The 15,166-nt window shown below is 27.2% G+C and overlaps 1 protein-coding gene across 5 annotated transcripts in view; it reads left to right on the top strand.

Annotated features, from left to right (window-relative positions):
- The window catches only part of Ppn (proteoglycan-like sulfated glycoprotein papilin), a 70,603-nt gene that overhangs the window by 36,456 nt on the left and 18,981 nt on the right, over nt 1-15,166 (top strand). For all 5 annotated transcript variants that reach the window (XM_074248975.1, XM_074248979.1, XM_074248976.1 and 2 more), the window contains exons 2-7: nt 4,964-5,024; nt 9,929-10,116; nt 11,610-11,670; nt 14,260-14,342; nt 14,591-14,741; nt 14,921-15,044. In XM_074248975.1, coding sequence (XP_074105076.1) covers nt 4,964-5,024; nt 9,929-10,116; nt 11,610-11,670; nt 14,260-14,342; nt 14,591-14,741; nt 14,921-15,044 — 668 coding nt within the window. The remainder of the gene's footprint in view (nt 1-4,963; nt 5,025-9,928; nt 10,117-11,609; nt 11,671-14,259; nt 14,343-14,590; nt 14,742-14,920; nt 15,045-15,166) is intronic.

A 15,166-nucleotide genomic window follows, 5' to 3' on the forward strand; every position in this document is an offset into this window, starting at 1 on the left:
AAATTTCATGATTAATTTAAATAATATTAATTTTTTATGCAAAATTGTTCATTTTACCTGATACATTTCTTAATCAAACTTTTGCGTTGATAGTTTCGTTTGTAAAAAAATTTTATATCACCTCAATTTTTTACGCAAAAAAAAATCACAAAATTTTGCTTAAAAATTTATTTTTATTTAAAAATATGTGTCTTTTAATTTGGTCAAAAAATACAATGTTCATTTTCTTATTTGAATAACAAACAAGATTTAATTTCATTGGAGATAATTCTGATGTATTCTTCATGATAGGTGGTGTAAAATTTTCTAGTCATGCTGTAGTAATTAATGTTATGATTTAAAAAAAAAAAATTTATAATAATATATTACAACACACATAACATCAACATGAATCATCTGAATTATATATTTTAATTTTTTGTTCACCATATTTTTTTTACGTTTTATGACACTTGGTACATGCACCAAAAGCTTCGGTAATTGATAATTGAGCGGATCATAAGTCTTAAAAGTAAATTCGTATTTTTAATTCAACCAAATAAATTACACCCGAGTTCTTTCGAGTATATTATCTACCGAAAGCCTGAAATTAGAGGGCAGGTACTTCGACAATTATTATTATTTTTTTTTTTTTTTCAGATTCAGTATTTTATTTTGACCAGTCAAAAATAATGAAAGTGTATATAGTAGAGCCGAAAGAATTATAATTTATACACCGTAATTTGCATAATAAATCCATTATTTTGTATAAGCAGTGTTTGATGAATTAATTTAACAATTTATAGATAGAATTATTATAACACCGAAAAATTTAACTACCATGTGTCTTATTAATTTTTCAGCGAACTTATAAATATTTACGGTAAATAAAACCTAGAAAAAATAAAATGATCCAATAGAATAAACAGTTGTCACAATAAAAAATACAGTAGTATATTTAAAAAAAAAAAAAATTAAAAAAAATAAAACAAAAGTAATGATCAAACATTCCATAGAGTTGCATGTAAAACGATTTAACTCACGCCATGAAATTATATCGTCGAGCATCTGGTCAACGCTTTTCTTCACTTCTTATTCTATTGCTCCGTCTCTTTCTTGTGTCTTTCGACTTGTCCTGTTCTTTGTTTTTCACTTCTTCCTTTTCTTTTCTTCTCTTTTGTTTTGTTTCTTTAGTCGAATTTTTTTAGTCATGTTGGTACACACGCTAAAAAAGAAAGGATAAAAACGCGGGAGCGTAAAGTGGACCCGCAACGTGGGAGATGTCGGAAAGAAAATAAAAAAAAAATTCAAAGCAAAAAAGTATTTGTTACAAAAAAATTTTATTTACATTTTCGATGAAACTACATAACGATACTACCATTCTAATACGTCGTATTCCACATTTAGAAAATTTTACAGCAGACGGTAAAAATATTTCATTTTTAACATTGATTTAATGGGATTCAATGGATGAAAATATTTAGTAATTAAACTATTTGACCTTTAAATTTTTAATATGACTTGCATAATATTGTTATGATTGTATTTTTCAAAAAAAGTCAATTTGTCAAATTTTGTGGGATACGACGTATTAGAATGGCCGTATCGATGATTGAATTTTTTTTGTTATTATTAAATAACTGAATCAAAACTTTCTGAATATTAAATGATATTTACTTATAATTACATTTTCCAATATGTATAGTATATATTGGAGTTTAATTTCAAGTATGAAGACTAACGAGATCCACCTGACGCTGGGAGGTCTCTCCGTTACTGATATAAATGCTCTATACTCAGTATAACCGCTACACTAGTACCGGTTCTAACGTCCTGCCACACTGGCCAACTCTTGGTATACAACCCTCCGAGGATTTACATATTCATAGGGTAGCTCTGAAACTCTCTTCGCCACTGCTGCTACTCTGGTTAAATCTCCATAGTCACTGAGCATTCTGTTCGATGTTATATATTGTTGCAATTCTGATAATAAATATTGCATTATCGAAAAATATTATTTACACTTTTGCATTGTTACATAAATTTCATTTTAATCTGATCTACTTTTGCTTTTGTTCTTGAGCTTATGGCCAAACTATAAAATTCTGCGTTATATTTTTGTTTTATTTAACAAATACATTACAAAAATACTTTTGATGGTGGTACTGAAGTTTATAATCGTCCATAGATATGGAATTATCAAAACCACTATCAATTTTGTCAAAAATTACTTTTTCGTTGATTTGAAAAAAACGTGGAGCACGCTTGTATTGATCATTCCTACCCTGAAAAAAAATCTTCGATTAAAAAAATTTTCTTAACACAAGAATTTACATAACTAAAAATGATCAATAAAGTATTTTCTTATTATTTGAAGAATTGGTCGAATTAATTCAAATAATTTTTATTTAATTCAAAGCGATTTATTTGTATAGTATAATTAAAACAAATATTGATACTCTTTTACAAAGAAATTAGTAAATTAAATGATTAATTTCAACAAATTCTTGAGTTAATAAATCCTTATATGGACGAGATTTTTTTTCTTTTTCTCAGAATACTATTATTAAAATGCTTAAGTGATAGATTATAGTAAAAGAAATTAATTTTTTTTTAAATTCACAATCTGTCAGCAATTTTTTTTCATATTTTTGAGTCATAATAAAGTTTTATAACATAATTAAACAGTAAGATATCGATCTTCGAAGTCAAAACACATTTTTGGTTCTAAAAAATTGAATTTTTGAGTAAAAATTTCTATAAATAGAGCTGAGCAGAATTTTAGAGCGATCCAATTATTTTTTAGCTAACTACATCATTCGTTTTTAAAATTAACCTATTCCCTATCTCAAAACCTTCCTCATAGTTATTTTTGGACCTATATTCAGTTAGACGACTACAATTGTCTAATTTCTGACTATGAGCTAATATGTAAAATCAATTAGACTCAAGCAGCTTCTTAAATTGAATCGATTTTTTAATTTTTTGTAAACTAATTCTACAATTGACTTGAATAAAAAATTAGCACTTTAATTTCTTCATAATTTTCATAATTATCTTCATTATGATTTAATTAGTTCTTCATTTTAGTTGCATATTAATAACTCCAAAAACTTATCTTGGCCACCGAATAACAAAAAAATATTTTAAGAATTAATTATCCATATACATTATTTCAAAATTTTTTATAATTTTTAGCTCAAAGCATAAAATAGTGTGCTTTTATAATACCGGTCATAAAATTCGATGATAGAATATTCAGTGTTACGAAAAAGAGGATATTAATAAAAAAGTTTTAATTGAAATTTTAAGCATGTAGAAAGTAATATAAAATAATAACAATAAAATACAATAAAAAGAATTAGTGTAAAGATTGCCAGTGATTTAAGCAATAAATTCTTTTAGAAATAAATGCTCACAAGTTTAGAGTATATTCTTGCTTTTATATATGTATATATAAAACACGCCTCAGACACTTGGGAGAATCGATGGGCAATGTTCCAAAAACACGAAACTACATCCACATGGATTGTCCAGATTGAAACAACTTAAAGTTATTCAATTTTCTCTAGCGTCAGGTTATTATGTTTAACTCGTAACTTATTACTAAAGCCAAGACCTCGACTTCACAGCACTTGTACTTGAATCAATTTTTATATTTATAATTTCATCTTAAATATCTTATCTTAAGTATTAACAAATTTGCATAATAAATGAACTTATATAAAGTAAGCGGTTAAATTAATAAATAAAACAAAACTCAAAAATGCAAATTTATCAGGGTATAAAATTTTTATCTAACCGTAAAAAATAATTGTTTAGTAAAAAGTATGGTTAATTAAGTTTAAAATACCATGCGGATCTTCTTGTTAAATTCAAAAATAATTTGTGAGTTTAGTTATAAGTTATTCAACCTATTGACCTCGGAAGTATTATTCAAACGGTAGACTAGAGAGAATTATAGAAAACGATTCATAATTTAAATGTTTTCTCCTTAATATTCACTTTCAATTCGTGTCAATACTCTTGTTTTCATATAATTTCTTATTTACATAACTGTAAAGGTAAATTACTATGACTACATGATTAGAAATCTAAGGACACTTAGAAGATATATACTAATGGTTTTATTTTTAACATGAACGATAAAATTTCTTCTTTATAACAGAGTACACTGAAAGAAGGATTTTTTAATATTTAATAAATTTTTTAAATGTTAATAAATTATTTTTTAATGTTAGACGATTTAATAAATATTTATTAACAATTAATAAGTGTTCTTTTCCTCTAGAAAAATATTTATCAAGAGTTTAAAAATAATTACACTTAATAAATGAATTTTTTCTAATAAATCAATTTATTAACAGTTAATAAATTCTTTTATCAGTGTTCATTTTTGTAAGCATATTAGTGCATTTAACAATAAAGAGAATGAGCCAATACAAGTTTGTTCCATCTTCTTCATTTCACAAGCGTAAAGCACAATTTCTTTAAGATGCTCGATACAAAAGTAAAATTTTATTTTAAACTTCTGTAGGCGTAAAAAAATATTTAATGTACATTAATGTTTACTTAAGAAATCTAAATATATTTGTTCCTTCCTCTGGACAAAATCTATTGATTTTCAATAATTCAAGAGTCAGCAACAAAGTTCACATAGATAAATTTAACTGAGATTTACTTTGAATCTCGTACATTGGTATCTATGTGTCTTCCATACATCGTTTGTGACTAGATGCTTGTGTCAATATTAGCTTAATAAAGCTCGTGTGAATCTGTGCGAAACTATACACATATACAAACACCTCTGCGTCTAAAGTTAATAATGTTTGCTCAATATACCCAGAGCTTAAAAAAGATTTCATTATTATTTTTTTATTTTACAACTTGTGCTTATATATGTTCATTACCTGAAATAAAAATAAAGAAAATTTTGTAGTTTCTAATTCACAAAAAAATCTAAAGTCATTAATATTTATTGTAGGTCGTTGGTGCTACTACTATCAATAACAGCGTGTCGAATTGCAGACGTAGCAGGAAGATTCGTAAGTTTATATAATACATACCTTTATTTCTTACTTGTATAAATATAAATATGTAAGATAAAATTATTGTTACTTCTATCCCATAGATAAGCTCGATGGTCAATGCTATTATAAATAATAAATATTAACACACAACAAGGAAGAAAATAAAGTTTTTATTGTAGTCAACAGTATGTCTCTAGTAGCATTATGCGAAAGGGTTCGGAGGTGGATACTTAGGTTGTGACCTTGAAAGAGTTAAATCGCGAGAGCGAGAGAGAAAGAAAAATATTTAATGAAAAAAGAAAGAAGCATGTCTCCAGGGCCCAAACGAGTCCCGGCGGCATTCCTCTAACTTTTATTGCTTTCTCGCTTAGACGCCAATAAGCTGTACGGTAGATTCAGGTTTCTTCGTTCTTTGCCATCCCTTTTTACCTTTCCTCCTTATTCTCATTTTCTTTTTATTTAGAAAATATTCATTGTTGAGATGATGATTAATCTTTTTCAATAAGAATAACATTACATAATAGACAAAAAATAACAGAAATTTTAATGAGAATCTGGTGTTTAATTGACAGGACTTTATTATTATATTTTACTTTAATGACTTCATTTGTACTGAAAAAAAAAAACAACATAAAAATTCTTGTAATACATGAGTGATAATTTAGTCCTTGTAAAAAATTCTGTAATTTTTTTTTTTACTTGACAGATTTTTTTTAAAAATTGTTTCTTAGAATTTTATGAAAAAATTTTCTTCAGAATCATTCAATTTTTTTTTTTGTAAAATAATTTGTTTATTTATTTCTTGTGCGGAAAATTTTTTTTTTTGGTGCGTAAAAATCAAAAAATTAAATAATTAGAAACCAATTTAAAGATTTAGTAAAAAATGTTTTATATCAATTTTTCTTTAGTAAAAGTAAAAAAAAAAAATTATCTCAAAAGTCTTTTAAAAATAGTTTTTTTTTTTTTTTTTTCAAATCGATAGATAAATATTAAACCATTAATTTTATCTGAAATACTAAAGAAAACAAATTCTTTTTTTGAACTTGATAAATTTTCAAAAGTGAGTAATCAAAATATACAAGGTAACATCACATAGAATGACTAAATAAATATATGTATATTTGTATATTAGATGAGTAGTATTAAATGCAAAAGCAAACTCAAAATATTTACGAAAGGTTTTCTAGGATTTGAGGAAAATGATTTGCAGTTTCGTAGAGAAGTCCTCAGAGAGGACATTGCACTTCCTTGACACGTGATCGCAGACGAGGCATTAGCATGAATTAGACGGACATATAATACTATACAAAGACGTAGAAAGGGTAACTAAACCAGTATAAGTCCTCACTAAGCTTTGCCATACATACAATAATACTCGTAGAATTATATACCCAGAAACAGAACTTGTAACTATGAGAATAAAAGCGAGGTCACTGGCTCACCCTGAAAGTGACCTCTCGTTTAGTTTCGTAATTTAGCCTCCGGCAAACCGCATACTCTGCTTTGGATAAGACTATGTAAACAAATTATACCTATATATTTGTATATAAATTCAAAGAAAACAATTTTGTATCCAAATAAATTCAGCAAGCTTCAAAATAATCGTAGCCTCGTGAAGAAATTTAAAAAAGTGGTTGACTGTTCAATTTAATGCAAACAAAGAAATCTAAATATAGTAACAGTGAAAAAAATTCGGGTCGTAACATTGTTTTTATATAACTTTTATGCACTACATTAAAACTGCGCCCCGAGCTTTTATTTTTTCGCTGCGTCGTTATTTAATTAATTGTTTTTTTTTTTTTTTTTTTTTGCGTTCAGTTCGGAGTTACAGCTATTTTTAGTATCAATATTAACTTTCGGTTAATGGAGTATCAATTTAGAAACGCCCGAACGTTCCGTTAATTGATTTATTACTTTAGTAAAAAATTATTTTTCTCTATTAAAAAAAAAAAAAAAAAAAATAGAAATAAAAATACTTTTAAAAGTTAAAATATACAAAAGCCGCTTTATTTATATTTTACCGGAGCGCACTGTCATAATATACTTGTAAAGTAAAATTTCACATGACTACCTTAATTTTGAATAAGTGACCATTCAGTTGCAAATTCTAAACTTACAAACAGTGTGAGTTTAATAAAAGCTCAGGAAAACCATCCCTGTATAGGAATATAAAATTATATGTACTCTTCACGCTCTACGAATTATTATAATTGTGTACCTTCCACTTGTGAAACAGTAGATGAATAATAGACTAAAAAAATTATGGCAACGTACATTGCTCTTGAAAACATTGAAATAAAAACCTAAGCTATAAATAATGATAATTTTATACCTTAAATTTTAATAATAAATTATTTGAGATGTCCACAAAATTATTATTGTATATCTCACGGAAATACTATACAGTCTGTTGTTTAATTCTGATTTGTATTATGTAGAGTATGTGTAAGGGAATTATGCATTTACGAATGGCAAACCTTCTAAGAACTTTAGAGAATTATGTAACTATTTATTAGCGGATTTTGAAGGTATGCTTAAATTGAGCCGAATGTTTGACCTCGATTTGGATAAATAAAAATAACATATAGAGGAGTCTGAAGTAAATAGATGAAATTTTTTTGAACATGGTAGTTTTTACGTAGCCGATAGAAGAGAAAACAGTAAATAGATAAAATAAATTATTGTACGGCTAAAGAATTGAAGAATTTAATAGTTAATTTCATTAGCATTTTTTTTAACCCCATTTCATGAATATTTTATTTTTTAAGCTAACAATTCATGATTTTTATTCCTCAAATTATTTTTTTTTGAGTCGATTTGTGATAAATATATCGGATCATCATAAAAAATTCTGCACAGAAAAAAAAAACTGAGAAATTTTTTTTTGATTTAAGACAATAAAACTCTTCAAAATTTTTTCTTGGTTCAAAACTTTTTCTCTTTAATCAAATAATTTAATAATTTTTTTTTTTAGTGTGGTCTTTCAAATTTTACGATTTATTCTTAATAAAGTTCAAAACACAAGTGATTAATCATGATAAATATAAAATTAATATTGAAAATACGCGTAGCACAAAAATATGAGTTTAAATGGAATAAAATGATAAATTAACAGACAGTATAGTAGTTTATTAACCATCTGATGACTCGTTAGAATAAATTATTATGCGAGTAATTTCTTAATACAAGTAGTGTTGCTCATCACTTGAGATATAATATAACTATATATTTATATTTTAATCATTTGATTTATCGCCAAGTGACTACACACAAACAAACGCGGATTAATAAAAACAACTCAATAAAATATCTCGCTCTAATAAAAAAACAAAAAAATATTTATTTTAAGAAATTGTATAGCTACATCATTAGGACATTGAAAATGTAAATTTGTTAAAATTAGGATTATAGTAGATAAAAATATAATAATTACATGTTATTGAGGTGAACTCGTTTGTAAAAGCGAAAAGGTAGATAGCTTAAAAAAAACATTCAGCACACATACTTACCTTATACATAAAAGAAAGATCGTTGCCGTGAGCCATTCATACAACTTACTTCCCCTCTAATTACATCTTCCGAGCAAAGTACATCTTATAACACGTGCGCATCAAATAACCACGTTAGTTGCGTCTACTGAGGGTTATTATCGCATTACACTTTAAAATAAATATAACAAATTTTCTTACCTTTCTGATTCGTTAAAAAAAAAAAGAACTCAATAAAATTATTCAGGCAATAAATATATTTTTTTGTGATAAAGAAGTCAGTATATAGTAGTTTCTCTTCAATAGAGCTTAAATTCAATGCCGTGAGCATATTACATTTAATTAATAACCCCATTAAATATTGAATGAATACTCGATATTTAAATTTTAAAAATTATTTAATATTAATTTAACAATGTCGAATCGGCATTTAAATTAATGTACCATTTAATTACCATCGTTTGATATTACATATTTGGTATTCTTAAATTAAATTTCAATTAAAGTATTTTAAAATACATATAGATATTTATTTACGATTTTTTTTTATTTTTCACGTAATTATTTTTTGAAATTTTAAAATTAAACATCTTTATTTGCAAAACCAGTTTCAATAGAAATTCTCAAGTTAAAAAACAATTTACATAAGATAATAAAATCTAAAAGTTATTCGTTGACATTTATACAAAAATAGGTTTGAATGATTCTAAACAATTTACCATATGAATGATAAATATAAAAAAAATAAGGATAAAAACTCGACATATTATGTGACTCTCGTACAACAAACGTCAGTGTTTAAATTTTTTGCACCACTTTGATTTCTCAGATTTGAGCCTCGTATCTAAAGTATGGACATTACTCACGACATTCACGTCAAAAACTCTTCGTGCCGGAATCCTAAATGGTGAGAGATGATAAAAAAAAAAAAAGAAAAAAAAACATTACAAGCCTACGAATATGCGAATACTGCTATGGACACGTGCCAGAGCAGTCTGGCCCATTGAAATGTTATATATGACATCGTGTGCATGTTCCATAGTCACGACACAGTCGGCAGTCAGTTTTAGTTATCATGCTACGCTTAAAAAAAAAAAAAATTTAACACCTAAATCCTCTCCGGTTTTATTTTTATTCTTTATCTTTTCTTTAAAAATAATTTCATTCAATTCGCGGCCCTCGAAGAAGTAAGAATTAATTTAAAAATACTATTCGCCGGGTAAAGAAAAAGTTTTAACTATGATATAGGATTCCTCTTCTATATTGTATGAAACCAAAAAAAAATTTTATTCAAGTGCATAATTCTCTGTTATTATTATATTATACACTTACTCCTGTCATATTTTTTGAAATCAAAAATTTTTTAGTGAATATTATATATATTACTGTTATGTAAATTCTTGTATTTTTACAACTGATTAACTGTTACAGCATCATATAAAATTTCGACATGCAAGGCACAGGAGACAACATACAGAAGGCTATTTGCCAAGCAGTTTCGTGGCTGGAAATGACGATCCTGAAGAGGGACTTTGGGGACCTTGGTCAGCACCTAGCTCGTGCTCTAGATCTTGCGGAGGCGGTGTAGCTCATCAAACACGACGATGTTTAGACACTCAGTAAGTTTATTTTGCATATTATACGTATACTACATGCCATTAAATATTTAAACCTTATGTGACTGGTAAATCAGGATTAACATTAAATTCGAGATCGCAGCGGTGCCGTTTTTTTTATATAAAACTCATTTTTAATTATACAAATTTTAAAATTAAGATTTAAATTATATACTATTGGTAAAATACTAGTCTCAAAAAATTGTTGTTTTATCTAGGAATTTTTTTTTATTGCTACATAGAAAATGTGTTTGTTTATCGATAATTTAAGCGCGCGGCTCGCGTTCAATTCTTAGTTAGGGTAAACATTATTTTCACATTATATCATCTGAGTTGTAAAAAATAGGTCTACGTGAGGTACAAAATCTAGTCAGCGCTTCATAAAAATCAACCACAACAAATATTAAGTCAAATTTTTCTTTTTTATCATTTCAATTCAAGAAAAGTATTGTAATTTAGCAAACTTTGCTAATTTTTAAAATATTTGTAAAATTACAAAACCGTTTTGTAAAATTAGTAACCTCACAGAGGTATATATGTTTTGTAATATTACTATACCCGATTGTAGTTTTAAATGAATGTTTTGCCTATTAGCTTCCAATACATTTTTTGTAAAATTATAATAGAAATTTTTAACAGTGTAGAATACAAATCTAAAGGTCAAATAAGTTCAGTAAGTCAACATTTATTGTTATTTGTTATGAATCGAAAGAATCGAATATTATCTATTTAAATTAGGTAATTATTTCACTATAAATTATACGTAAGAAACTGAGTGTGTTAGTTGTCAAAAAGGTTAAAAAATTAATTAATATCTTCATCAACTTTATTTGAAATAAGTATTTAGAAAAAGTAATTAAAAATTCATGAGGTAAAATTTGAAAAAAAAGTTTGTTTTATATTATAAAAAGCTTTAATTAATAGTTCTGGGTATTATATAGTTATCCATTGAATTTTCGAAACAAAGAGAGCGTGGAAAAAAATATATTAGTCGCGAACAAGGTAAAAAGAATCGTCGTCTCTATTCGTGCGTTTGGCTGAAATATAATTCACTGAAAATCGGTTTTGTCGGTAACCTAAATTTAATAGTATAGCGACCTCCCCGTGATATTCTCGCGTAAGAGTTGAATTATTTGGAAGCAGAACACCAGAGATTCAAACAAGAGGAAAAAGAATTAAAGAGAAAATTCAATGAAAAACTAAAAGATATTCTTTGTTAGTCATTTTTCAGCTTAAATTTTTGGCTCATTTTCCCACTTTATTTCTTTCCATTCATTTCTTGCACTCGTTCGCAAATATGAATCCCCTTTCTCTTTTTCTTCTTTTTTTCTTTAAGAAAAAAGCAGGTTACAGGGTGAGGGTGAGTTATCCGCGATATTGAACCCAGTGATCTGTGAAACCCGATTAGAAATTTTACTATTTACTTTTCTTTATCCAAGTGCTCCATAAAAATTTATATTTCCTATTTTTACTATTATGTTTTATATATCTTACAGCAACAATGGATACGACAGATGCACTGGAGCTAAAAAGAGATTCTTCTCATGTAATATTCAAGTAAGTCAATACCTTTGTTAATTTTATGTTTTTTTATGATAAAAACGCATTCAATTTCCATATAAAATTTATAAATATTTAACAATTTACTTAATAATATAACCCATGCAACTTAACAAATATTCATTAACGCGGTATTCTGATTTAGAAGCACAAATTTTAGGTGTTTTTTTTTACAGAAGGCTCATACTGATTTAATTAATGTAAATTGGTTCAGTAATATTTGAGATATGATGCCAACTTAAAGAAGTAACTTTATCTCTGAAAATATTTATAATTTCAAAAAATCCTTTTCAGGACATATTCTCAAAATTTTAAACTAAAAACAAGCGGGAAAATCAATTTTTTTATTTTTTAATTAAAATAGCTCTTCGACAGTGAATAAACTTTTTTGATATTGGACTTCTGGAAAAAACTAATAATAATTTTAATTAAAACTTTATCAACATTGTCCATTATATTAAGATGATTGATAAGAAAATAATACTTTATAGAAACTAGAAAATAAACTTAATTATATATTGTTTAATATAAATTATCCCTTAAAGTAAACGGAAAAAAAAAAAAAAAAAAAAAAAAGCATAGTTAAAAAGGGAGTGGATTGAAAACACACCAAGTGAATAAACAGCATTAATCTTTTCATTTACAAAGTTTGAGTTTATAAAAATATATATACATTTTTATGATATAAATGAAATGTACTTAAAGTTAAATTTGTGTAATGTATATATAGTAAATGAAATAAACTTAGACACATAAAGAATATAGGAACGGAGACAAGAGTCTTACTTCTATTCTGTCGTTGGGTTGAGACTTTTTCTTGAATTAATTAGTCGCCATCTCGTTGATAAAGAATCCAAGTTAAGTTAAGTTTCTACTATACTCTTCCATTTGCACAGTTTGTACTCTGTTATATACCACGTGCCTTTCTTTCTTTTATCTCTGTTATTCTCGTGACTTGAGATCCAATGATAACCTCGGGCGATTAGTATCATCTTTCTATACACACCGTCTAACTACCAATTACAACACGCTCAAATGATATCCAGAGACGGAAAAATTAATTTCTCTTTTTGTTGCTGCTGTTTTCCCCCGAGAAACTATTTCATGTATTTTATTTCAGCATACAAATTTTTCAATGTTAATACTGTGAAAAAAATAATGTTGTATCATGAAATTGATACTAATTAGTAGAATGGTAGAAGAAGAATTTTGTCTGTAGATGTTTATTTTTTTTTTTTTTGTTTCTGTCAAGAGTCATAAATGTCTTTTTTATCTTGATGAAATTTATCGGCAAAATACAAGAATAAGTGACAACCTTATACACAATAAATCTTATGATTTAAGTCAACTTTAATAAATGTCAGCTTCGGAATCTATTAGATAAATTCTGTTGTTAAATTTAAAATCTCGTGAATTTCAAAATATTGTTAGTTTTTATTCTAGCTATTAGTTTTAATATTCCCGAAATTATCTTGATAAAAAACAAACAATTACCTAATTTTATTTTACATAAATATAAATTTTTATTTCTATTAATTAATTAAGTAAAAAATCAATTTTTAAAACTCATGACTCTTAATTAATAAATTCATAAAATTACATAAAATTTTTTTTTTGAAATACAATTAAAAATTTTACTTTGTAGAGTTAATTTAAAAATACGATCATTGAATAAAAAATACTTTTTCTAATTAAAATTTGTTCTCTACCTTTTAAAAAGCAAAAGCTAGTTATCAACTGCGCTGTGAAGTAAAAAGTTATTAAAGTAAAGTAATTAAAAATTTTTGAAAAATTCTAAAACCTCCACAGGGATCATATAAGCTCAGACGAGACAAAATCAGAAACTTTCGAGATATATATTTATGTGCTTCTAAATAAATAGCATACGTAACTCTCAGCTCACATGATTCATATTTTAAAGCTTACCTTTATCTCCCACAAGAAAGTATGCATCTGAGAAAATGTCTCTGTTACATTAGCATGTCATACTCCGGCCTAACAGATATACACAGACGGATAAAAGTATAAAAATCCCAGCCCATATGTGACATTAACGCCATTTCTATGTCAGTTTCCTTCCATAAATCTTCAATGTATATCACGTGTTGTCCATTTCCCGCAGGGTCTCTTCTTTTCCATTTTACACGAATTACATTTTATATATATAATTCTCCCTTCTTATGAGAGGTCCCCAGTCAATTTATCGACGTTACTCGACTATAAAATATTTCTGTTTTTTTTGTTTTTGTTTTATCATTTATCCCGACCTAATCTCATAATAAATCAGTTTAAATCTAAAACGATCTATTATATATTCTTCATAAGCTGATACAATTTTACGATACCACGTAACTTCCCTAGAGAGTTAAAGACACTACTGCGAGCTGTTCACATTTTTTCTACTATCGAAGAATTTTTTTTTAACAAGTAAAAAGTTACAAAATGACTATTAGTAGTAAATATTTACAATGTTGCATAAATAAATTTTTATAAAAAATGATGATAATAAAATAGAAATTAAAATATAAGTTAAAGTAATAAAGTATGGAAGTTATTTAAACAACTTTATTATTTATTAAATTGTAGCCATGTCCAGGTGGTTCTGGGGACTTTCGTGCCGAGCAATGCGCCGAGTTCAACTCAGTGCCATACGAGGATGTGTTTTATGAGTGAGTATTATAACTTTCCAACAGTAGCCATTCATATCGGTGCACACAAATCCGGTAAAGCAAATCCTGTATTATGTATACACATTTTAAAACACATGTATTTGTATAAATAAAATAGAAAATTGCAAATAGGATTTTGCGGAAAAGTTTTGAGACAAAATAAGGAAACGTTTTCCCATATATTCCCATTAATTAAATACATAGACAAACACTAGAGGAATATAAAAAATAAAATAATTTAATTTCAGCTGGGTCCCATACACCGGAGCACCAAACAAATGTGAGCTTAACTGCATGCCGAAAGGTGAACGTTTCTTCTACAGACACAAGCTCGCAGTGGTTGACGGCACGCCGTGTGAGGTTGAAAAAAACGACGTTTGTGTTGAAGGGAAATGCATGGTAATCAATAATTACTCACTGGATTTTGTTTTAATTAATCCTTAATACTTTTTTTAAGACTCTATTGAAAGTCGAAAATAAACGAGTATGGTGTTGGAAAACGTGAAGTAGAATATCGACAATTTCGTCAGCCGTTAAATGAACTAAATTAAATATCGACTTTCTGTTGGATATTTCAGCCAGTAGGATGTGACATGATGCTGGGCAGCGATGCTCGAGAAGACGCTTGCAGAGAATGCGGCGGTGATGGCTCTGATTGCAACACCGTCAGCGGCTTCTTCGACACCGATGACCTCCAAGTTGGTTAGTCAATCCTCGAATTAACCCCCATGACCTTTTGCGCTCTTCCGGAGTCTAACTGCTTGTTCAATTTCGTTATTTATTCACTCTCCCTTTGCTTTTATTTAGTTTTTTCCTTATCCTAA

The sequence above is a fragment of the Cotesia typhae genome, unplaced genomic scaffold, assembly GCF_013202065.1.
Source record: "Cotesia typhae breed Kobodo isofemale line unplaced genomic scaffold, CoteBio_Ctyphae contig_5, whole genome shotgun sequence".
Classification (NCBI taxonomy): Eukaryota; Metazoa; Arthropoda; class Insecta; order Hymenoptera; family Braconidae; genus Cotesia; species Cotesia typhae.